Consider the following 26,860-nt stretch of genomic DNA (forward strand, 5'->3'; position numbering starts at 1 on the left):
TTTATTCCTCAACATTTTAAGAGAAAAACAGCGTTAGTCGTTTTGAACAAACATGAAGACTTCTTACTAAATTTTCAGAACACTCTGCATGGTTCGGACTGGACAGAAGATCTGAGAATTCGATTGCTCTGACATTGCTGAGTCCCATTCCGTCGGCTGTCTTGGCAAACAATCAGAAGCTCATTTTTATTATCGAAGCTACGAGACCCAATAGTGACGTCGTGGCCCGAGCGACTGTCGTCATATCGCTGATAGACGGTGAGACCACTTAAATCTTCAATGAATACCTTGATGGACAGATTTTTTCGTACACCTTACTTACATTATATCACCGACTGTACTATTTTCAGAAATTACATCGGACTTAATCCTTGGCTTCGAGCAAGTTAGCTATTCCGGTACGATCGAAGACAACACTCTCAGCTTGGAGCCAATAATTCTTGTTGAGGGATTCACTGAGCAAGTATCATTTGCACTTCTAGGAGGTAATGTCCTTTGATGCTAACGAGTGCGATAGTTGCTTTCATTACATTGGATGACCATTTGCTATTTTAGTAAATATTTGTCCTATACATGTAAAAGTTGATTACCAGAGATGAATTTGACACGTGCGATATAATTTCAGACTTGGCATCCTACTTCAGTCTCGCAAGGGACGGACCCACAGTGAGGATTTCGTTACGTAGCGCTATCCCCGAAGATATTATTCCCACCAATCGCATAGTAATACTAGCGTTGCGAGCATCCGGGCCTCAAGCATTGCCAGCCTTTGCCACGATAGTGCTAGCCGTCGAACGAACGGAAACTGCTGTTGAGCAACTAGCTTTCGCCGAGACTTATTACACGGGACTTTACACCGAACAAGCCGGTCTCAATTTCGAACAACACTTCTCTTTAGCTCGCGGATATGACGACACCGTAGAGTTTGCGCTTGTCGGAGGTAAGTGTCACGTTTATTCCTCAACATTTTAAGAGAAAAACAGCGTTAGTCGTTTTGAACAAACATGAAGACTTCTTACTAAATTTTCAGAACACTCTGCATGGTTCGGACTGGACAGAAGATCTGAGAATTCGATTGCTCTGACATTGCTGAGTCCCATTCCGTCGGCTGTCTTGGCAAACAATCAGAAGCTCATTTTTATTATCGAAGCTACGAGACCCAATAGTGACGTCGTGGCCCGAGCGACTGTCGTCATATCGCTGATAGACGGTGAGACCACTTAAATCTTCAATGAATACCTTGATGGACTGAAAATTAACACAGATTTTTTCGTACACCTTACTTACATTATATCAGCGACTGTACTATTTTCAGAAATTACATCGGACTTAATCCTTGGCTTCGAGCAAGTTAGCTATTCCGGTACGATCGAAGACAACACTCTCAGCTTGGAGCCAATAATTCTTGTTGAGGGATTCACTGAGCAAGTATCATTTGCACTTCTAGGAGGTAATGTCCTTTGATGCTAACGAGTGCGATAGTTGCTTTCATTACATTGGATGACCATTTGCTATTTTAGTAAATATTTGTCCTTTACATGTAAAAGTTGATTACCAGAGATGAATTTGACACGTGCGATATAATTTCAGACTTGGCACCCTTCTTCAGTCTCGCAAGGGACGGACCCACAGTGAGGATTTCGTTACGTAGCGCTATCCCCGAAGATATTATTCCCACCAATCGCATAGTAATACTAGCGTTGCGAGCATCCGGGCCTCAAGCATTGCCAGCCTTTGCCACGATAGTGCTAGCCGTCGAACGAACGGAAACTGCTGTTGAGCAACTAGCTTTCGCCGAGACTTATTACACGGGACTTTACACCGAACAAGCCGGTCTCAATTTCGAACAACACTTCTCTTTAGCTCGCGGATATGACGACACCGTAGAGTTTGCGCTTGTCGGAGGTAAGTGTCACGTTTATTCCTCAACATTTTAAGAGAAAAACAGCGTTAGTCGTTTTGAACAAACATGAAGACTTCTTACTAAATTTTCAGAACACTCTGCATGGTTCGGACTGGACAGAAGATCTGAGAATTCGATTGCTCTGACATTGCTGAGTCCCATTCCGTCGGCTGTCTTGGCAAACAATCAGAAGCTCATTTTTATTATCGAAGCTACGAGACCCAATAGTGACGTCGTGGCCCGAGCGACTGTCGTCATATCGCTGATAGACGGTGAGACCACTTAAATCTTCAATGAATACCTTGATGGACAGATTTTTTCGTACACCTTACTTACATTATATCACCGACTGTACTATTTTCAGAAATTACATCGGACTTAATCCTTGGCTTCGAGCAAGTTAGCTATTCCGGTACGATCGAAGACAACACTCTCAGCTTGGAGCCAATAATTCTTGTTGAGGGATTCACTGAGCAAGTATCATTTGCACTTCTAGGAGGTAATGTCCTTTGATGCTAACGAGTGCGATAGTTGCTTTCATTACATTGGATGACCATTTGCTATTTTAGTAAATATTTGTCCTATACATGTAAAAGTTGATTACCAGAGATGAATTTGACACGTGCGATATAATTTCAGACTTGGCATCCTACTTCAGTCTCGCAAGGGACGGACCCACAGTGAGGATTTCGTTACGTAGCGCTATCCCCGAAGATATTATTCCCACCAATCGCATAGTAATACTAGCGTTGCGAGCATCCGGGCCTCAAGCATTGCCAGCCTTTGCCACGATAGTGCTAGCCGTCGAACGAACGGAAACTGCTGTTGAGCAACTAGCTTTCGCCGAGACTTATTACACGGGACTTTACACCGAACAAGCCGGTCTCAATTTCGAACAACACTTCTCTTTAGCTCGCGGATATGACGACACCGTAGAGTTTGCGCTTGTCGGAGGTAAGTGTCACGTTTATTCCTCAACATTTTAAGAGAAAAACAGCGTTAGTCGTTTTGAACAAACATGAAGACTTCTTACTAAATTTTCAGAACACTCTGCATGGTTCGGACTGGACAGAAGATCTGAGAATTCGATTGCTCTGACATTGCTGAGTCCCATTCCGTCGGCTGTCTTGGCAAACAATCAGAAGCTCATTTTTATTATCGAAGCTACGAGACCCAATAGTGACGTCGTGGCCCGAGCGACTGTCGTCATATCGCTGATAGACGGTGAGACCACTTAAATCTTCAATGAATACCTTGATGGACAGATTTTTTCGTACACCTTACTTACATTATATCACCGACTGTACTATTTTCAGAAATTACATCGGACTTAATCCTTGGCTTCGAGCAAGTTAGCTATTCCGGTACGATCGAAGACAACACTCTCAGCTTGGAGCCAATAATTCTTGTTGAGGGATTCACTGAGCAAGTATCATTTGCACTTCTAGGAGGTAATGTCCTTTGATGCTAACGAGTGCGATAGTTGCTTTCATTACATTGGATGACCATTTGCTATTTTAGTAAATATTTGTCCTATACATGTAAAAGTTGATTACCAGAGATGAATTTGACACGTGCGATATAATTTCAGACTTGGCATCCTACTTCAGTCTCGCAAGGGACGGACCCACAGTGAGGATTTCGTTACGTAGCGCTATCCCCGAAGATATTATTCCCACCAATCGCATAGTAATACTAGCGTTGCGAGCATCCGGGCCTCAAGCATTGCCAGCCTTTGCCACGATAGTGCTAGCCGTCGAACGAACGGAAACTGCTGTTGAGCAACTAGCTTTCGCCGAGACTTATTACACGGGACTTTACACCGAACAAGCCGGTCTCAATTTCGAACAACACTTCTCTTTAGCTCGCGGATATGACGACACCGTAGAGTTTGCGCTTGTCGGAGGTAAGTGTCACGTTTATTCCTCAACATTTTAAGAGAAAAACAGCGTTAGTCGTTTTGAACAAACATGAAGACTTCTTACTAAATTTTCAGAACACTCTGCATGGTTCGGACTGGACAGAAGATCTGAGAATTCGATTGCTCTGACATTGCTGAGTCCCATTCCGTCGGCTGTCTTGGCAAACAATCAGAAGCTCATTTTTATTATCGAAGCTACGAGACCCAATAGTGACGTCGTGGCCCGAGCGACTGTCGTCATATCGCTGATAGACGGTGAGACCACTTAAATCTTCAATGAATACCTTGATGGACTGAAAATTAACACAGATTTTTTCGTACACCTTACTTACATTATATCAGCGACTGTACTATTTTCAGAAATTACATCGGACTTAATCCTTGGCTTCGAGCAAGTTAGCTATTCCGGTACGATCGAAGACAACACTCTCAGCTTGGAGCCAATAATTCTTGTTGAGGGATTCACTGAGCAAGTATCATTTGCACTTCTAGGAGGTAATGTCCTTTGATGCTAACGAGTGCGATAGTTGCTTTCATTACATTGGATGACCATTTGCTATTTTAGTAAATATTTGTCCTTTACATGTAAAAGTTGATTACCAGAGATGAATTTGACACGTGCGATATAATTTCAGACTTGGCACCCTTCTTCAGTCTCGCAAGGGACGGACCCACAGTGAGGATTTCGTTACGTAGCGCTATCCCCGAAGATATTATTCCCACCAATCGCATAGTAATACTAGCGTTGCGAGCATCCGGGCCTCAAGCATTGCCAGCCTTTGCCACGATAGTGCTAGCCGTCGAACGAACGGAAACTGCTGTTGAGCAACTAGCTTTCGCCGAGACTTATTACACGGGACTTTACACCGAACAAGCCGGTCTCAATTTCGAACAACACTTCTCTTTAGCTCGCGGATATGACGACACCGTAGAGTTTGCGCTTGTCGGAGGTAAGTGTCACGTTTATTCCTCAACATTTTAAGAGAAAAACAGCGTTAGTCGTTTTGAACAAACATGAAGACTTCTTACTAAATTTTCAGAACACTCTGCATGGTTCGGACTGGACAGAAGATCTGAGAATTCGATTGCTCTGACATTGCTGAGTCCCATTCCGTCGGCTGTCTTGGCAAACAATCAGAAGCTCATTTTTATTATCGAAGCTACGAGACCCAATAGTGACGTCGTGGCCCGAGCGACTGTCGTCATATCGCTGATAGACGGTGAGACCACTTAAATCTTCAATGAATACCTTGATGGACAGATTTTTTCGTACACCTTACTTACATTATATCACCGACTGTACTATTTTCAGAAATTACATCGGACTTAATCCTTGGCTTCGAGCAAGTTAGCTATTCCGGTACGATCGAAGACAACACTCTCAGCTTGGAGCCAATAATTCTTGTTGAGGGATTCACTGAGCAAGTATCATTTGCACTTCTAGGAGGTAATGTCCTTTGATGCTAACGAGTGCGATAGTTGCTTTCATTACATTGGATGACCATTTGCTATTTTAGTAAATATTTGTCCTATACATGTAAAAGTTGATTACCAGAGATGAATTTGACACGTGCGATATAATTTCAGACTTGGCATCCTACTTCAGTCTCGCAAGGGACGGACCCACAGTGAGGATTTCGTTACGTAGCGCTATCCCCGAAGATATTATTCCCACCAATCGCATAGTAATACTAGCGTTGCGAGCATCCGGGCCTCAAGCATTGCCAGCCTTTGCCACGATAGTGCTAGCCGTCGAACGAACGGAAACTGCTGTTGAGCAACTAGCTTTCGCCGAGACTTATTACACGGGACTTTACACCGAACAAGCCGGTCTCAATTTCGAACAACACTTCTCTTTAGCTCGCGGATATGACGACACCGTAGAGTTTGCGCTTGTCGGAGGTAAGTGTCACGTTTATTCCTCAACATTTTAAGAGAAAAACAGCGTTAGTCGTTTTGAACAAACATGAAGACTTCTTACTAAATTTTCAGAACACTCTGCATGGTTCGGACTGGACAGAAGATCTGAGAATTCGATTGCTCTGACATTGCTGAGTCCCATTCCGTCGGCTGTCTTGGCAAACAATCAGAAGCTCATTTTTATTATCGAAGCTACGAGACCCAATAGTGACGTCGTGGCCCGAGCGACTGTCGTCATATCGCTGATAGACGGTGAGACCACTTAAATCTTCAATGAATACCTTGATGGACAGTTTTTTTCGTACACCTTACTTACATTATATCACCGACTGTACTATTTTCAGAAATTACATCGGACTTAATCCTTGGCTTCGAGCAAGTTAGCTATTCCGGTACGATCGAAGACAACACTCTCAGCTTGGAGCCAATAATTCTTGTTGAGGGATTCACTGAGCAAGTATCATTTGCACTTCTAGGAGGTAATGTCCTTTGATGCTAACGAGTGCGATAGTTGCTTTCATTACATTGGATGACCATTTGCTATTTTAGTAAATATTTGTCCTATACATGTAAAAGTTGATTACCAGAGATGAATTTGACACGTGCGATATAATTTCAGACTTGGCATCCTACTTCAGTCTCGCAAGGGACGGACCCACAGTGAGGATTTCGTTACGTAGCGCTATCCCCGAAGATATTATTCCCACCAATCGCATAGTAATACTAGCGTTGCGAGCATCCGGGCCTCAAGCATTGCCAGCCTTTGCCACGATAGTGCTAGCCGTCGAACGAACGGAAACTGCTGTTGAGCAACTAGCTTTCGCCGAGACTTATTACACGGGACTTTACACCGAACAAGCCGGTCTCAATTTCGAACAACACTTCTCTTTAGCTCGCGGATATGACGACACCGTAGAGTTTGCGCTTGTCGGAGGTAAGTGTCACGTTTATTCCTCAACATTTTAAGAGAAAAACAGCGTTAGTCGTTTTGAACAAACATGAAGACTTCTTACTAAATTTTCAGAACACTCTGCATGGTTCGGACTGGACAGAAGATCTGAGAATTCGATTGCTCTGACATTGCTGAGTCCCATTCCGTCGGCTGTCTTGGCAAACAATCAGAAGCTCATTTTTATTATCGAAGCTACGAGACCCAATAGTGACGTCGTGGCCCGAGCGACTGTCGTCATATCGCTGATAGACGGTGAGACCACTTAAATCTTCAATGAATACCTTGATGGACAGATTTTTTCGTACACCTTACTTACATTATATCACCGACTGTACTATTTTCAGAAATTACATCGGACTTAATCCTTGGCTTCGAGCAAGTTAGCTATTCCGGTACGATCGAAGACAACACTCTCAGCTTGGAGCCAATAATTCTTGTTGAGGGATTCACTGAGCAAGTATCATTTGCACTTCTAGGAGGTAATGTCCTTTGATGCTAACGAGTGCGATAGTTGCTTTCATTACATTGGATGACCATTTGCTATTTTAGTAAATATTTGTCCTATACATGTAAAAGTTGATTACCAGAGATGAATTTGACACGTGCGATATAATTTCAGACTTGGCATCCTACTTCAGTCTCGCAAGGGACGGACCCACAGTGAGGATTTCGTTACGTAGCGCTATCCCCGAAGATATTATTCCCACCAATCGCATAGTAATACTAGCGTTGCGAGCATCCGGGCCTCAAGCATTGCCAGCCTTTGCCACGATAGTGCTAGCCGTCGAACGAACGGAAACTGCTGTTGAGCAACTAGGTTTCGCCGAGACTTATTACACGGGACTTTACACCGAACAAGCCGGTCTCAATTTCGAACAACACTTCTCTTTAGCTCGCGGATATGACGACACCGTAGAGTTTGCGCTTGTCGGAGGTAAGTGTCACGTTTATTCCTCAACATTTTAAGAGAAAAACAGCGTTAGTCGTTTTGAACAAACATGAAGACTTCTTACTAAATTTTCAGAACACTCTGCATGGTTCGGACTGGACAGAAGATCTGAGAATTCGATTGCTCTGACATTGCTGAGTCCCATACCGTCGGCTGTCTTGGCAAACAATCAGAAGCTCATTTTCATTATCGAAGCTACGAGACCCAATAGTGACGTCTTGGCCCGAGCGACTGTCGTCATATCGCTGATAGACGGTGAGACCACTTAAATCTTCAATGAATACCTTGATGGACAGATTTTTTCGTACACCTTACTTACATTATATCACCGACTGTACTATTTTCAGAAATTACATCGGACTTAATCCTTGGCTTCGAGCAAGTTAGCTATTCCGGTACGATCGAAGACAACACTCTCAGCTTGGAGCCAATAATTCTTGTTGAGGGATTCACTGAGCAAGTATCATTTGCACTTCTAGGAGGTAATGTCCTTTGATGCTAACGAGTGCGATAGTTGCTTTCATTACATTGGATGACCATTTGCTATTTTAGTAAATATTTGTCCTATACATGTAAAAGTTGATTACCAGAGATGAATTTGACACGTGCGATATAATTTCAGACTTGGCATCCTACTTCAGTCTCGCAAGGGACGGACCCACAGTGAGGATTTCGTTACGTAGCGCTATCCCCGAAGATATTATTCCCACCAATCGCATAGTAATACTAGCGTTGCGAGCATCCGGGCCTCAAGCATTGCCAGCCTTTGCCACGATAGTGCTAGCCGTCGAACGAACGGAAACTGCTGTTGAGCAACTAGCTTTCGCCGAGACTTATTACACGGGACTTTACACCGAACAAGCCGGTCTCAATTTCGAACAACACTTCTCTTTAGCTCGCGGATATGACGACACCGTAGAGTTTGCGCTTGTTGGAGGTAAGTGTCACGTTTATTCCTCAACATTTTAAGAGAAAAACAGCGTTAGTCGTTTTGAACAAACATGAAGACTTCTTACTAAATTTTCAGAACACTCTGCATGGTTCGGACTGGACAGAAGATCTGAGAATTCGATTGCTCTGACATTGCTGAGTCCCATTCCGTCGGCTGTCTTGGCAAACAATCATAAGCTCATTTTTATTATCGAAGCTACGAGACCCAATAGTGACGTCGTGGCCCGAGCGACTGTCGTCATATCGCTGATAGACGGTGAGACCACTTAAATCTTCAATGAATACCTTGATGGACTGAAAATTAACACAGATTTTTTCGTACACCTTACTTACATTATATCAGCGACTGTACTATTTTCAGAAATTACATCGGACTTAATCCTTGGCTTCGAGCAAGTTAGCTATTCCGGTACGATCGAAGACAACACTCTCAGCTTGGAGCCAATAATTCTTGTTGAGGGATTCACTGAGCAAGTATCATTCGCACTTCTAGGAGGTAATGTCCTTTGATGCTAACGAGTGCGATAGTTGCTTTCATTACATTGGATGACCATTTGCTATTGTAGTAAATATTTGTCCTATACATGTAAAAGTTGATTACCAGAGATGAATTTGACACGTGCGATATAATTTCAGACTTGGCATCCTACTTCAGTCTCGCAAGGGACGGAGCCACAGTGAGGATTTCGTTACGTAGCGCTATCCCCGAAGATATTATTCCCACCAATCGTATAGTAATATTAGCGTTGCGAGCATCCGGGCCTCAAGCATTGCCAGCCTTTGCCACGATAGTGCTAGCCGTCGAACGAACGGAAACTGCTGTTGAGCAACTAGCTTTCGCCGAGACTTATTACACGGGACTTTACACCGAACAAGCCGGTCTCAATTTCGAACAACACTTCTCTTTAGCTCGCGGATATGACGACACCGTAGAGTTTGCGCTTGTCGAAGGTAAGTGTTACGTTTATTCCTCAACATTTTAAGAGAAAAACAGCATTAGTCGTTTTGAGCAAACATGAAGACTTCTTACTAAATTTTCAGAACACTCTGCATGGTTCGGACTGGCCAGAAGATCTGAGAATTCGATTGCTCTGACATTGCTGAGTCCCATACCGTCGGCTGTCTTGGCAAACAATCAGAAGCTCATTTTCATTATCGAAGCTACGAGACCCAATAGTGACGTCTTGGCCCGAGCGACTGTCGTCATATCGCTGATAGACGGTGAGACCACTTAAATCTTCAATGAATACCTTGATGGACAGATTTTTTCGTACACCTTACTTACATTATATCACCGACTGTACTATTTTCAGAAATTACATCGGACTTAATCCTTGGCTTCGAGCAAGTTAGCTATTCCGGTACGATCGAAGACAACACTCTCAGCTTGGAGCCAATAATTCTTGTTGAGGGATTCACTGAGCAAGTATCATTCGCACTTCTAGGAGGTAATGTCCTTTGATGCTAACGAGTGCGATAGTTGCTTTCATTACATTGGATGACCATTTGCTATTGTAGTAAATATTTGTCCTATACATGTAAAAGTTGATTACCAGGTATGAATTTGACACGTGCCATATAATTTCAGACTTGGCACCCTACTTCAGTCTCGCAAGGGACGGACCCACAGTGAGGATTTCGTTACGTAGCGCTATCCCCGTAGATATTATTCCCACCAATCGCATTGTAATACTAGCGTTGCGAGCATCCGGGCCTCAAGCATTGCCAGCCTTTGCCACGATAGTGCTAGCCGTCGAACGAACGGAAACTGCTGTTGAGCAACTAGCTTTCGCCGAGACTTATTACACGGGACTTTACACCGAACAAGCCGGTCTCAATTTCGAACAACACTTCTCTTTAGCTCGCGGATATGACGACACCGTAGAGTTTGCGCTTGTCGGTGGTAAGTGTCACGTTTATTCCTCAACATTTTAAGAGAAAAACAGCGTTAGTCGTTTTGAACAAACATGAAGACTTCTTACTAAATTTTCAGAACACTCTGCATGGTTCGGACTGGACAGAAGATCTGAGAATTCGATTGCTCTGACATTGCTGAGTCCCATTCCGTCGGCTGTCTTGGCAAACAATCAGAAGCTCATTTTTATTATCGAAGCTACGAGACCCAATAGTGACGTCGTGGCCCGAGCGACTGTCGTCATATCGCTGATAGACGGTGAGACCACTTAAATCTTCAATGAATACCTTGATGGACTGAAAATTAACACAGATTTTTTCGTACACCTTACTTACATTATATCAGCGACTGTACTATTTTCAGAAATTACATCGGACTTAATCCTTGGCTTCGAGCAAGTTAGCTATTCCGGTACGATCGAAGACAACACTCTCAGCTTGGAGCCAATAATTCTTGTTGAGGGATTCACTGAGCAAGTATCATTCGCACTTCTAGGAGGTAATGTCCTTTGATGCTAACGAGTGCGATAGTTGCTTTCATTACATTGGATGACCATTTGCTATTGTAGTAAATATTTGTCCTATACATGTAAAAGTTGATTACCAGAGATGAATTTGACACGTGCGATATAATTTCAGACTTGGCATCCTACTTCAGTCTCGCAAGGGACGGAGCCACAGTGAGGATTTCGTTACGTAGCGCTATCCCCGAAGATATTATTCCCACCAATCGTATAGTAATATTAGCGTTGCGAGCATCCGGGCCTCAAGCATTGCCAGCCTTTGCCACGATAGTGCTAGCCGTCGAACGAACGGAAACTGCTGTTGAGCAACTAGCTTTCGCCGAGACTTATTACACGGGACTTTACACCGAACAAGCCGGTCTCAATTTCGAACAACACTTCTCTTTAGCTCGCGGATATGACGACACCGTAGAGTTTGCGCTTGTCGAAGGTAAGTGTTACGTTTATTCCTCAACATTTTAAGAGAAAAACAGCATTAGTCGTTTTGAGCAAACATGAAGACTTCTTACTAAATTTTCAGAACACTCTGCATGGTTCGGACTGGCCAGAAGATCTGAGAATTCGATTGCTCTGACATTGCTGAGTCCCATACCGTCGGCTGTCTTGGCAAACAATCAGAAGCTCATTTTCATTATCGAAGCTACGAGACCCAATAGTGACGTCTTGGCCCGAGCGACTGTCGTCATATCGCTGATAGACGGTGAGACCACTTAAATCTTCAATGAATACCTTGATGGACAGATTTTTTCGTACACCTTACTTACATTATATCACCGACTGTACTATTTTCAGAAATTACATCGGACTTAATCCTTGGCTTCGAGCAAGTTAGCTATTCCGGTACGATCGAAGACAACACTCTCAGCTTGGAGCCAATAATTCTTGTTGAGGGATTCACTGAGCAAGTATCATTCGCACTTCTAGGAGGTAATGTCCTTTGATGCTAACGAGTGCGATAGTTGCTTTCATTACATTGGATGACCATTTGCTATTGTAGTAAATATTTGTCCTATACATGTAAAAGTTGATTACCAGGTATGAATTTGACACGTGCCATATAATTTCAGACTTGGCACCCTACTTCAGTCTCGCAAGGGACGGACCCACAGTGAGGATTTCGTTACGTAGCGCTATCCCCGTAGATATTATTCCCACCAATCGCATTGTAATACTAGCGTTGCGAGCATCCGGGCCTCAAGCATTGCCAGCCTTTGCCACGATAGTGCTAGCCGTCGAACGAACGGAAACTGCTGTTGAGCAACTAGCTTTCGCCGAGACTTATTACACGGGACTTTACACCGAACAAGCCGGTCTCAATTTCGAACAACACTTCTCTTTAGCTCGCGGATATGACGACACCGTAGAGTTTGCGCTTGTCGGTGGTAAGTGTCACGTTTATTCCTCAACATTTTAAGAGAAAAACAGCGTTAGTCGTTTTGAACAAACATGAAGACTTCTTACTAAATTTTCAGAACACTCTGCATGGTTCGGACTGGACAGAAGATCTGAGAATTCGATTGCTCTGACATTGCTGAGTCCCATACCGTCGGCTGTCTTGGCAAACAATCAGAAGCTCATTTTTATTATCGAAGCTACGAGACCCAATAGTGACGTCGTGGCCCGAGCGACTGTCGTCATATCGCTGATAGACGGTGAGACCACTTAAATCTTCAATGAATACCTTGATGGACTGAAAATTAACACAGATTTTTTCGTACACCTTACTTACATTATTTCACCGACTGTACTATTTTCAGAAATTACATCGGACTTAATCCTTGGCTTCGAGCAAGTTAGCTATTCCGGTACGATCGAAGACAACACTCTCAGCTTGGAGCCAATAATTCTTGTTGAGGGATTCACTGAGCAAGTATCATTTGCACTTCTAGGAGGTAATGTCCTTTGATGCTAACGAGTGCGATAGTTGCTTTCATTACATTGGATGACCATTTGCTATTTTAGTAAATATTTGTCCTTTACATGTAAAAGTTGATTACCAGGTATGAATTTGACACGTGCCATATAATTTCAGACTTGGCACCCTACTTCAGTCTCGCAAGGGACGGACCCACAGTGAGGATTTCGTTACGTAGCGCTATCCCCGAAGATATTATTCCCACCAATCGTATAGTAATATTAGCGTTGCGAGCATCCGGGCCTCAAGCATTGCCAGCCTTTGCCACGATAGTGCTAGCCGTCGAACGAACGGAAACTGCTGTTGAGCAACTAGCTTTCGCCGAGACTTATTACACGGGACTTTACACCGAACAAGCCGGTCTCAATTTCGAACAACACTTCTCTTTAGCTCGCGGATATGACGACACCGTAGAGTTTGCGCTTGTCGGTGGTAAGTGTCACGTTTATTCCTCAACATTTTAAGAGAAATATACGGTCGAATTGAGTAACCTCCTCCTTTTTCGAAGTCGGTTAAAAACAGCGTCAGTCGTTTTGAACAAACATGAAGACTTCTTACTATATTTTCAGAACACTCTGCATGGTTCGGACTGGACAGAAGATCTGAGAATTCGATTGCTCTGACATTGCTGAGTCCCATTCCGTCGGCTGTCTTGGCAAACAATCAGAAGCTCATTTTTATTATGGAAGCTACGAGACCCAATAGTGACGTCGTGGCCCGAGCGACTGTCGTCATATCGCTGATAGAGGGTGAGACCACTTAAATCTTCAATGAATACCTTGATGGACTGAAAATTAACACAGATTTTTTCGTACACCTTACTTACATTATATCACCGACTGTACTATTTTCAGAAATCACATCGGACTTAATCCTTGGCTTCGAGCAAGTTAGCTATTCCGGTACGATCGAAGACAACACTCTCAGCTTGGAGCCAATAATTCTTGTTGAGGGATTCACTGAGCAAGTATCATTTGCACTTCTAGGAGGTAATGTCCTTTGATGCTAACGAGTGCGATAGTTGCTTTCATTACATTGGATGACCATTTGCTATTGTAGTAAATATTTGTCCTATACATGTAAAAGTTGAGTACCAGAGATGAATTTGACACGTGCGATATAATTTCAGACTTGGCACCCTACTTCAGTCTCGCAAGGGACGGACCCACAGTCAGGATTTCGTTACGTAGCGCTATCCCCGAAGATATTATTCCCACCAATCGCATAGTAATACTAGCGTTGCGAGCATCCGGGCCTCAAGCATTGCCAGCCTTTGCCACGATAGTGCTAGCCGTCGAACGAACGGAAACTGCTGTTGAGCAACTAGCTTTCGCCGAGACTTATTACACGGGACTTTACACCGAACAATCCGGTCTCAATTTCGAACAACACTTCTCTTTAGCTCGCGGATATGACGATACCGTAGAGTTTGCACTTGTCGGAGGTAAGTGTCACGTTTATTCCTTTACATCTTAAGAGACAACAACGTTAGTCGTTTTCGAACAAACATAAAGACTTCTAACTATATTTTCAGAACACACTGCATTGTTCGGACTGGACAGAAGATCTGAGAATTCGATTGCTCTGACATTGCTGAGTCCCATACCGTCGGCTGTCTTGGCAAACAATCGGAAGCTCATTTTTATTATCGAAGCTACTAAAACTGGTACTCTCGTGACCCGAGCGACTATCATCATATCACTTGTAAATGGTAATTAAGTATAATTCATATTTAGTATAGATATTTATAAGTTGTTTTTTTAAATTATGATTTACTTACCTTTATTATTTCTTTTTTAAAGATCCATATTGATGTTTAGTACGTGTCGTTTTTTTAAATATTTCATGCGTTTTTGGAACAAAAATTCAATGTGTTATATCTTTTTATATTTCATCTAAAGCAAACACAAGATACAATGATATTTTTATAATAAAAATAATCAATTTTGGTGGCGATCTAACTTGTATTCATTAACGATTAATATGAACCCTAATCTTGTAATTATTAACGGAAATACATGTCAGCAAAACAATTTTATAACATCCATTTATCATTTTCTATGCCGTATCGCATATAATACATAAATCCGACTTCCTGTAAGATTAAAATTTCGTGATAATATCATAATCATTCAAATTTATTGGCGTCCTTTTATTTTTTCTGTCAAGTATAGTTTAACGCTCTTATTTTTTCTCTTACTTTTTTCTTTTTATCTCAGTTACTTTTTTTACCCGTATTAGTTGTAACTGCATTAGTGTTAACATTTCATTTTAATTGAAGAATATTTGTTATATTAATATTCTGTATTTCACACACACGGTAACATAATAAATATGATTGTTTTAAACATCTCAGAGCTTTAAGACCTCTACGACATAAAATATGCATCATCCATATGATTAACGCCATGACGTGTTATCAGTACTTATCATCGCTACCATAATGTATGGTATATAATGTTTTGTTCATATTGCTTGTATCTTATCAGCATACTCACTATATAGATAAGACATTTCTTTATAATAGTGTTACAATTGTGATTCTAATCTACTTCATTTTACATTCATATTTACCTTGTATAACTACTTCCTTCATTTCTAGGCACTCATTTATTTTACTTCCCTTTATAATAAGTTTTATTGTGGTTTTCGTTCTTTATCAAACTATAAATTTTAGTTAAGATTAGTATAATGTAGATATAAGGATGTTTTAATTTTTTTTTTATATTTCTAACTCTTTTTTAAATTTTCAGATGCAGACCTGGAGCCAAAAGTCTATTTTGACAATGTTCTATACAATGGTGTTATGCGACTTGGTAACCTTATCCACGAACAAATTACGATATCAGGTTATGAAGGATCGACTATCGAAATATTGGGTCGTAAGTAAATTTCTTTCATACATATTTTTTCCTTTAAGATACAAGTGACTGTATACATATTATTTGTTTTGTTTTTAGCTTATGCATCAATTTTACGAAAACAATTTTCGCAAGAAACTATTTTATGAGAAAATTTGTTTTTAGACAAACTTGTTCACTAACTTTTTCTGTTTTAATCAACTTCATTTTTGTATCTATGGACAGAAAATAGCGTATTCAATTAAAATTGAGGAATTTTAGAAGAACGGTTATGGCTGAATTTCTACAACCTGTCGCTTCTAATTCTCTTGCAATTTTCAGAATATGCCGAGTTATTCGAAGCTGTTTTATCGGATGTAAACGTGGTGATTACTTCGAAGCCATCAGCAGTTCTTCCTGAAATCTCTCACATTGCTCTAGAATTGCGTGCCGGTAGAGCTCAAGCTGTCCTTGTTATAGATATAACTGAATCAGGTAGGTATCATATAAACGTCTATAAAAATTTAATCATATCTGCAAAACAAATACTCTAATATATCTTAGTAATCTGAAATACCTGAATATATTTGGATATCTATTGATCCTAGAATATAATAGTCTAGTTAACAAGTTGAAAAACGTGAAAATTCCTGGGACTGTGAATTAAATACGTCGTTGGATTCGTATTACAGTATTTCTAGGAAAGTGTACTAATGATTCTGATCCGTACATACACAATTTTAAAAAGTTTTAAAAATACTTTCGGAGTCGCAATATACGGGTATATGATATTATGTTTTTTTAATAATTGAAAAAAATCTTTATGAACTCGTCTATTTACATATTTGATGGCAGTGGTCCTCATTCCGTGACTGTCCTGCCCTGCTGACGTAGGAGAGATTTTAGGCCCTAGTCAACCGCGCCGGCCAAGTGCGAATTGAACACACTTTTTAAATTACTTACAGGCGTGTAGGTTTGCTCGGGATGTTTTTCTTCTGGATGTCAGTTGATAGGCTTTCTATTATTAACAATTGACTCTTCCTCTCTCGAACTCGACCTAGCTCTGTCCTTTATATAAATTAAGAGAACTACTTCTGACTGACCACCGTCACAAATATTTATGTCTTATAAATGCAGTGTCTGTGCTATGGTCATGCGGGTATGTAATGGTAGGGCTGAGATATTCTAAATAGCGATGTGATTGAGGTTTCACTAATTGATCAATGAATATCTTAATAGGTGACATCAATCATGATTTCCAATCGGATATCGCTTAGTAATGTAATCGCAGCTAAAGGATTCGTAATCTATATAAATTAAGGTATTTTTTAAATCTTTGAATAGTTTTTAGTGTCATCTATCCTTACTAATATTAGGTACTCTGTCTCCAATAATATACATCATACCATATACAGTACTAATAATACTTTATCTCTCAATAAATAGAGATTCTGGCATAAATCGAACAAACGGAATGAATAAAAATATTTTAATTAATTTTTTTCGAATAGATATGAGAATTATAGTTATTTATGGATACAGGTAGCTTAATGACAACGTTATTGAGGGATTTGCATGTCATACAATATCGTCCATATCTATTTACAAGTATAGCTATTGTGATAAGTGGAAATAACTAATTTATCTTTACAATTCAACAGAGACTCCGGTACTTCCTACGGTTACCTTCGATTCGTCGTCCTATGTATTGCAAGTGGATGACTCACGGACTGGCTTAGTTGGTCTAGTGCAAGCCACTTCAGATAATGGGGAATCTATCATTTACACCCTTCGCATTGATAATGGTATGATAATTTTTATATCTTCTGAGTCTATAGTTAAGTCGGTATGTTCCTTTATATTATACCTAAATTGTGTTATATCATGTAGGTACTTGCTAGGTTTCTTAATTGACAATTAAAATATTAAAGAAAAAGTAAAAGAATTAAAAATCTTTTCAAATGGGAAATAAAACTATATAGCTACCTATATTCTACGTTCTTTTCTCCTTTAAAATATGATTTTCGCCATATTTATTAGCTTTTTAGAGTCCTAATAAAGTTACTTACAATAATCAATGTACACTTAAATAGTCATTCTAATGAATGCGACATTAAAGGGAGCATTTTGTTTTAGTCTGTACACACATGCAGCTTACAAAAATCGTGCTTATTTTATAAACGTAAGCAGTCCGCAGTCAACGCCTGAATTTTTAAATCGGCAACGTTACATTTTTGTTTAATATAATTCACATACACATGGCGCTTTGTAACTTTTTACAAATAATACGCGTTTGTAGAACATAATTTAACACAATTGCTTTCTTTACTAATACAGTTAATATTGATTACAATATTTTACCTAATTATTGAATTTAGGCTTAGGTTATTGTGATACATATTTAGTGATACCTACTGTATTGTGCAATCCTGTGAGACTGCATTAGCATTGTTTAAGGAACATTAATTCTATATAGAAGAAATAAATATTATCATTATATTGTTATAATATATCGTTATTAAATAATAGTAAAAAGTACAATGATCACGTTTAAGAGTTCTCTAAAGTTTTCTAAACCTAAAATCAAATCATGAGAATCTTAAAATATGAACTTAGACTCTACAATAAAACACAAAGTAGGGCCACGATTTAAAAATATCATGATTCGCACAATTATTTTATCTCTATTTATAAATAAATAGATATCATTGGGTTCGCATAAACAAAACTGTATTGTTAATTTCCATCTGTCATTTAAATTGACGTGAATTGAAATTTATTAATCAAGAATGAATTTAATTTAGTTATGAAGCTAAATAACTTCATTAAAATAATTTAATTACAGAAAAATAACATTATGACGATTTATAGATGTTTAGTTTGAAACAAATTAGTTCCGCGTCTGCATTGATTGAGTGGTTTCCATGACATGTAATAAACACATCCTATTGTAGTTGTCCTAATTCGATCCCAAAATGTAGTCCGAAAAACTTTAGCGGCTTAAGGGGGGCGGAAAGGGGGTCCGTCCCGGGCCCCCGATCCTAGAGTCCCAAACACAGTTGCTAAAAAAAGGTCGTCAGAAACAAATAATACCGGTCATCGGAATCATACGGTTTTTATCGGTATTGATTTACGACGTAATATCTAACGCTTTTTATCTTGGGAAATATAAAGTTACTCATGTGGCTGATAACAAAATACTATTTCTGGAAACCGCCATACGCACATAAAGTTTTGTCGGACTAATATCTATACCTATTTTTGTTTACACTTTTTCTCAATATAGCAATTGTATCACATAAATCTCACACAAACAGAGCTAAGATGTTCGCTTAATGTCCCTTATTTTGACATCACATTCTAATTCGTAACATTTACGTACAGTCGTACATTAATATAATTGCTATTTTTTACCACTCTTAATTATTACTCTTAGTTATGTTTCTTCTAGCAGTGACACAGTAATGATGGTGGTAATATTGATGTCAATGCCTAAATCTGTTGCAGAGCACCTACAACAGCGTCTAACAGTGAACAGTGGTGGTGAACTGCGGCTCTCGGCACCAGTTACCATCGGCGAGTACTCCTTCATCGTGGTGGCGACCACGCGTATCACCCAAGTCTCTGCCACCGCCCCTGTATGTATTATTTTATACTATGCACAATTTCCACGACGAATACACAAACAAGCGAACCCTTAAATGATAATTTTATGTCTGACCAGCCGAGCATCGAACCCGGAACCGTCTTTGTCAGACCGGTATAGTGATCGCTTCACCGAGTTGTAATTCATGTAGAGATATAGTATTTATCCACGAAGAATTCTACCATCTTAGATCAGCAAGAATTAAAAAGACAGGATTTTGGTAAAATCTTGGTACCAATAAATGTAATATTAATATTACAGATATTTTGAAATTAAACAGATACAGATACTTTAATATTGAATTCAATAGGTATAGGTAAATTATTTATTAATAAAGATGAACGGAGTTGAAAGTTCCACGGATAAATTGTCTTAATGACAGTATCCCGGAAGCAATAAAATATTAATTAAAATAATGGCTACGGTCAGAGATCTATTGTTATCAAAACTTCCGTAGTATTTTAAAATCACCCAACGGAAGAAATTTATTTAAATTGAATCTTTAATTCTCGTGTCGGTAGATACATTTTTGCGCTTTCTGCACTCACAGCATAGTGGTCGTCCCTATGATTGTCTGTGTCGTGGGTACCATGGACACATACAAAGACGAAGACGCAAACACCCAGACCCAGAACAGAAATTTAAATTAATTCAATCAATTAGATATCTGTCTGGCCGGGGATCGAACCCGGTACCCTCCGAGTGTCAAACCGATATGGTGTCCGATCCGCCACGAGTTGTCAATTATGCCTACATATGTTGCGACCCCTGGAAATTAGGTTATCACACCCTTCTGTGGAAACTCATAAAGCGTTTTTCTTTTTCCATTCGCGGGCGCAGTACAGGTATCTTTTCTTTAGAAAATGACGACTATAGTCAACCTAGATTTTTATTTTCTACGCGTGCGCTTTTCAAACCAAAAAAGAGCTATTCAAAGTTCGCGTGTGGAGTTTAAAGAAAAACGCTGTGTGTGTTCTTACTCAAGGGTGTGAAAAAGACAATACTGCATTGCACCTATATAGTTTATATAAGTGGGACAGTCGCACGCCGCAATTGAAACGTGAATTATTCCACAATATTTTCATCTTCCTTTTTATAAGTAGTACCAATTATGCTAATATTGCATTACCGTCAGAATTGAGATAGGATATGCATTAAATATGTAAATAATTCAGTATTCAATTTAATTTTGACTAGAGTTGCCACCTAAAATGTTAATGCTGGACATTTTTTTTAAACATTTAGAAAAACTAAGACCTTGACCCTTGACAATATCTTTTACAACGGACATTAAAACATCGTATCAGTTATTGTCTATAATGAAAACTATTGTTTACGATTTACGAGTATTTAAAATTTGACAAACAAAATGAACAGAACCTGCAACTATAGTTGACACTGAAAAATGTATAAATAGAGTGATCAACCTATGTATGTTAATAGTTACAAGTGAATTTATAAGTGAGAATTGTTTCTCACTTTATCGTTCAATTAATCACGTTGTACATACAGACTCTACAAAAGCTCTCCGCGATCCCGAAGTCTTTCAAACTAGGACAAATCCGGGAAAACCGGAAAGGATGGAAGCCCTAATCTTAGCGCATATCAAAGTCTTGTCAAAACCACACTGAACAAGAGAAATGTGTTATTGCATTTCTCAAAGCATTACTCAAATATGGTCTGAATTAATTAGACTTTATGGAGTGTTGTGTTTATTAATAGATATGCTTTGAGCGGGTTCGTAATATTTGATCTGCGTTATAGATCTGATCTGTGTTGTAGTTGTGTGTAGTAGTCATTGCTCATGATATCTACCAACATTGCATTAACCGACTGCAGAGGGTATTTTGAGCGATATATGTATTTTTGTTTAGCACCCTGAAGAGCCCAAATGTCTTAATGGAATTTATTAAACTAGATATCGTAGGATTTATCTAAATTGTAGGAAAGACAAAGGTTACTTCCCTTTTTATGTTAATAACATTTAAGTAGTTGCAATTTTTGTTTTCTTCATAATTACTAGTAATTCAATAGTATCTTTCATGCCTATCGGTACTTCGATGATATCACTGTAGTAAGTACCTACCCGACCTATACTTACAGTTTAAAAATTCCGTCAAATGCACTTTTTATCCTCAAGCACAGTCATCGTTACCTGAACAATTTAAATATAGTGAATAACATTTTTATTTAACGATGACGTTAAAGTAAAAGTGCAATTTAATCACTAAAAAGTCCACTCAATAATACCACACCACCCAATCAATTTGTGGTCAGAGTGTCGACTGTCGACTAGCCATTACCACGTGTTGTCGAATTATCAGACAATTAATGAGTTTGCAACGAAATAAAATAACGAGGAAACAAATCTTTATCAAGATCATTTCCCAATACAAGTGGCATTCCCCGAATATCGATAAATTAACGTTCGGTGTAACCGTTAACGCCGCAGAGGTAAAGGAGATGTTTCAAAATGTATGGGCTCCCGGCCACCTTTTGTACACTATACTAAAAACTAAGAAAACTTGCAAAGAACAATTCGTAGGGGTTCATTCTCTTCTAATCATATTCGTTTAATTGTTAAAAAACAATAATTTACATTTAAACTTGCAACACAACAGTGGAAAAACATCATGGCGGTAGTGATTACCGTAATAATGTCATCGGTCATCCTATTTTAACTGACTATATACATTATATACTTTTTAATATATTTTTTACGCGAATGGGCATAGATATATAAATATTGTATTGTATGTATTGAGAAACAATGCCTATATTTGATAAACATTAATTATATTTACTTTCATAAATCTTGACTTAAAACAAACATACCAAAATATGTACTTCTATACCAATTTATTTTAGTTAAAACATTTAATTGTGTAAATAAAACAACTTTAAGTACACATTTGTTAATATTTTACTTATTCTTCACTTAGATACATTATTTATTCATTTTAAATATCTTCCCTTATCAATATTTTCATCCAATCATGTAGCAGGTTCTGTAATATCCTGTGACGAGCTCAGCCCAAACATCAAACAATGGTCATAATGTGAGCGCAACTACCTACGAGTACGGTTCGTTGCCCAGCGATGCAGTTGCAATAATAACTGATTATTTTGTCATCCCAAGAATGTCCTTGTCTTGTTAATGTAATTATCTAAAAAAAGAGAAATGTAAAAAGATTAGCTTCTCTAGTTTAAAATTATTAACGATTATTTCACGATTAATACAACTAACTGATGTATATTTTACCTGATGATATTGAATCCTTGTCAACACAATCCACAGCGATCGCACGAAAATCACAAGAGTCCATAAAACATAAGTTGGGTAAACAAGTAAGGTAGAATCACTCCAAAATCGTAGGCAGCACAGAGCAGAAACATATTCAGGATTAAATGGAATCTTCTCATCAGTACATATTTATTCAACGTTTACATTGAAGTCTACTATTATATAATATGTATATATCCACTTTTACACATATCAAATTGACAACTTCTTCTTTTTTAATTTGACATGTCACTTACATCTATAAAACCAGATACTATTTGAAAGGTGGTTTTGTTATTATTATTATAAATAATTAATTAAATTCAGAAATAATGACGGGATACTCAAAACAAAAGCCAGGTTGTAAAGTACTAAGGTAACAATAACTTTACGACAAAAACAGCGAAATACAGAATTACCGACATCCAAAGAGTATAGTAACCTATGTGTGGGGTACACATAGGTTCCCTGACCGACATCGACAGTTTTGAAAACTTGACATTGACAGTATTCCGCCATATTTAATATTTAATGAGGAATGCTTATTTTAAATATTTTTAAACAGGAATACTTTAGGTTATCAAAATATATGTGTATTTTTCTTCAATTATACAAATTATTCGTGTTTTTTAGATGTAGTGTACATGAGATGGCCGAAAATGAAACATCTCCTTTATTGCTTATGGCGTTTTAGTGTGGATGTGCATAACTCTGTATTTTTAACATTCTATAATTATTGTTTTATTCTAATAAAAAACTCATTGTATAGCAATCTAATGGATATATATTAAAGTTTGTAAAAAGATTTTGATTTTAGAATCTTATGTTAATATTATAGAATTGACACAGAATGAATTATACTGCATATTGTTATTATAAAATAATATTTTAGGAATATCTCGAAGAAAATACTTACACAGTATTTTACACATACCATAGTAAAGCGTTATTAATAGGCAGACGATGGCCATACCGAATTTTATTGTACTAAGTTTGAGCTAATATGCTACGTCTGTGGAATTTATATCCATCCTTTTAGAAAAGAACGGGTGCCTTTTATTTGTGTCTGCGTAGATTTTGCGATATATCGACTTTTGTATTCATAACTACGGCGTAGTAGGTATTACATATAAGGAATGCCACCATGTGCCTATCCATTCTTCCTTCCATATCCTACTGGTACACTTACACATGAACCTACAATTTTATCGCATCTGTTTACAGTATTGCAGTAACTACACATCGAATCGGCTGTACGCTATATAATCCTATATCAACTATTGTCATTGTCAACAGGTGTCCCTCACGGTCGAAGCTGCAACTGCCCGTGATGACATAGACGTACCACCGCTGATAATTTTAGACCGAGACGAAGAAGAGCCGCATAGGAACTTAGTATTATTGAACGAAACAAGATATGATGGATGTAAATTTGCTCTATCCAACAGCTGGCCAGAGAATCAGTCATGGTTGTACGTGGACTCATACGGCTTACACGCATTATCAATTGACAGAGAGGACGAATCGATAGCATTTATGGCGTTGTCACAAATACAGGTGGAGCTAATCCTAGAATGCGAGGGCGACGTCATAAGCAGGGCTAAGCGCTCTGTAAGCTCAAACTCCAGGACTGATTGGCTCGGCCCTTACGATTATGGCTCTAACAAATGGATACTCACAGACGCAATCCCGTATAATGCTAGGCGTAGTTTAGTGAACCTCATTGTTAATGATATCAACGACAATACTCCAATATTCGTCGACAAAGCGAAGGAGCCCGTTGCCGTTGGATACCCGATCGCTGAACTCGAAGATATAATTCTACCAAGGTCGTTAGCTGAGTTAAAGGTGAGTTTAAATAACTTATCGATAAAAGGATTTTGTAGTTTCATGTCATTAAAATACCTGTTTGACCTCGCGGTTTCACCTTTTGCCTATTGAGTGACACTAGTAAAATTTTAGAAAAAAGCAACATTATCACTCAAGCAATTAAAAAAAACTGTATATTCCCGCCGCCTCTTGCAATTAAACCCTAGTGTCTAGACAGAAAGCAAAAAAATATCTGCCTAATATTCGTTGACAAAATCTAAAATTTCCACTCAACAAACGAAGGACGGGTTGAATCAACAAACTTAGTGCCTTAGATTCTAGGCATGTCCTCGAGCTACCTTGCTAGCCTTTTCTAGCCTAGCTTTGTACCTAGGTAGTGGACTAATAAGGACATTTAATATTCCAGGCAACAGACGCAGATGTGGGTGAGAACGCAGCCCTAGTGTATTGGAGTTCGCATGACAGCCTAGCAGTGTCCCCGACCACAGGCTTCGTACACGTTCGCAATGGTTTTAATTTGGAAAACGACGCGCGCCTCGTCGTTCATGCGACCGACCGGAACGGCGACGGACTTACTGGAGATTTGGAGCTTGTGGTAATTACTTTAATTATGTAAAGTTCAGGTATGACGATAAATAAGATGAATTCATTTGAGAGATGAATGAGAAATAGAATGGAGCATTCGGTGAATGCGTGTGCGTTTGCTTGTTTTTTAAATAATTAATTGCCCGAGTGTCCCGTACCACCAACTCAGTTTCTATTTTTTTAATATTTATTGTCATAGTAGCCATAGAAGCAAATGCATTGTGAAAATTTTAACTATCTACCTATTACAGTTTAATAGATAATCCGAAAAACACCAAAAAAGCGGTTTCTTGTATGGCGACCCCCTTTAATTAATTACGTGATTTTCAAGAGATATAAGCTTTGTGACAGAAAAACATACGGACAGACAGCGGAGGTTTAGTAATAGAGTTCAGTATTTTCCCTTTGAGTACAGAACCCTACAAATGTGTGCCAGGTTTTTTTCGAAGAGATTTATCTCAGTCCTTAGGTATAGAATCGCGTTAGTGATCATTTCCAAGTAAAACCGCTGTCCTCTTTGCGGTGAGTTACTGTCCGAAGGCGGCAGTGACAACCATCCGTTTAAAACATACCAACATTTTTTGTAATGCCATTTGTACATGATCGTATATTATTCTGAATGAATATATTGTAGCCCACATAACAATATGTACAGCTAAGTTGTCACTTTAAATAACAGTACCCAACTCATATCTAACCTGAACCTAACATTCCAGTGTAGCATTTGATAAAATCTTATGAAAATGTGTACCTAGTAAAATGAAACTATGCCACAAGAAGGGAAAAAGACGAAAATTACGGTGTGTATACAGTTAGAGGGTGATATTTTTATCTTTATAGACGTCTAGTATAACCTCTGTCTAAACCAGTTCCACGAGATTAATCTAGAAGCGCCTAAAGATGACTAAGACACATATCCTGTTTAGATAACTGTAACACTAAAAAAACCGCGAACAGGAACACCCAAGTTATATGGCGCTCATAAAGGTTTTTTTGACCCCATTAGATTCCTATCATAAACCTAGATCCTGTGAAAAAAACACTGTAAGTTGATATGGAAACGATAAATATGTAGATGACATTTATTGCAATGAAGTCACGAAGAGTCTAATACTCAGCTTGAATAATGATGAGAAAATTCCTAAATAAAATTTTATAGTTTTAATGTCTTGCCCATGACTCATTATATAAACATACAAAATGAACTAAATCATTTGATAAGTGTATGAAATTTTAAACAAACAGCTATTCTACCATTAAACTTGCCAAGGTTAAAATAAAATACAGAAATAACTGAAATAAAAAAGATACTTAAAGATAATCTGAAGGTCTTATTGTCCTTTTGTCTTTGGCAGTTTGAATCGTATATTCGACGCGTATCTACGAATTGTAATCTCCATAAACTGACCACTTCGGAATAAATAGAAATGTCTATGTTTATAAATGAAAAAATATCTAATAAATGGCTTTAGAAGCCAGGGTCATAAAAAAGAACATAGTAATATGAAAATTAGCCTCACCCTCTTGTTATTTGGAAATCCTCGCACGAGTCCCTGATATTGTGAAGTTGCGTAAATGTTAGAAGTTAAGGTGATTAATAATGATCGAAAATATTACTTAGATAATTATCATACAGTTAGAGAACCTATGCAAGATATTATAGACATGATTCCAGTTTTCATACAATGTTTGCAAAGTAAAATCTACTAATCAGAATTTACCGGGTG

The 26,860-nt window shown here is 38.7% G+C and overlaps 1 protein-coding gene across 1 annotated transcript in view; it reads left to right on the forward strand.

Moving 5' to 3' along the window:
- LOC140750830 (uncharacterized) overlaps positions 1–26,860 on the forward strand; it is a 44,397-nt gene that overhangs the window by 13,152 nt on the left and 4,385 nt on the right. The window contains exons 16-37 of the mRNA XM_073084556.1: positions 79–258; positions 351–485; positions 626–940; positions 1,031–1,210; positions 1,316–1,450; positions 1,591–1,905; positions 1,996–2,175; positions 2,268–2,402; positions 2,543–2,857; positions 2,948–3,127; positions 3,220–3,354; positions 3,495–3,809; positions 3,900–4,079; positions 4,185–4,319; positions 4,460–4,774; positions 9,638–9,817; positions 15,703–15,831; positions 16,132–16,284; positions 17,451–17,594; positions 19,297–19,427; positions 24,015–24,566; positions 24,955–25,143. Of these exons, the coding sequence (XP_072940657.1) occupies positions 79–258; positions 351–485; positions 626–940; positions 1,031–1,210; positions 1,316–1,450; positions 1,591–1,905; positions 1,996–2,175; positions 2,268–2,402; positions 2,543–2,857; positions 2,948–3,127; positions 3,220–3,354; positions 3,495–3,809; positions 3,900–4,079; positions 4,185–4,319; positions 4,460–4,774; positions 9,638–9,817; positions 15,703–15,831; positions 16,132–16,284; positions 17,451–17,594; positions 19,297–19,427; positions 24,015–24,566; positions 24,955–25,143 (4,628 nt within the window). The remainder of the gene's footprint in view (positions 1–78; positions 259–350; positions 486–625; positions 941–1,030; positions 1,211–1,315; positions 1,451–1,590; positions 1,906–1,995; positions 2,176–2,267; positions 2,403–2,542; positions 2,858–2,947; positions 3,128–3,219; positions 3,355–3,494; positions 3,810–3,899; positions 4,080–4,184; positions 4,320–4,459; positions 4,775–9,637; positions 9,818–15,702; positions 15,832–16,131; positions 16,285–17,450; positions 17,595–19,296; positions 19,428–24,014; positions 24,567–24,954; positions 25,144–26,860) is intronic.

The sequence above is a fragment of the Epargyreus clarus genome, unplaced genomic scaffold, assembly GCF_041222505.1.
Source record: "Epargyreus clarus isolate Ecla_fem2 unplaced genomic scaffold, WU_Ecla_fem_2.2 ptg000021l, whole genome shotgun sequence".
Taxonomy (NCBI): Eukaryota; Metazoa; Arthropoda; class Insecta; order Lepidoptera; family Hesperiidae; genus Epargyreus; species Epargyreus clarus.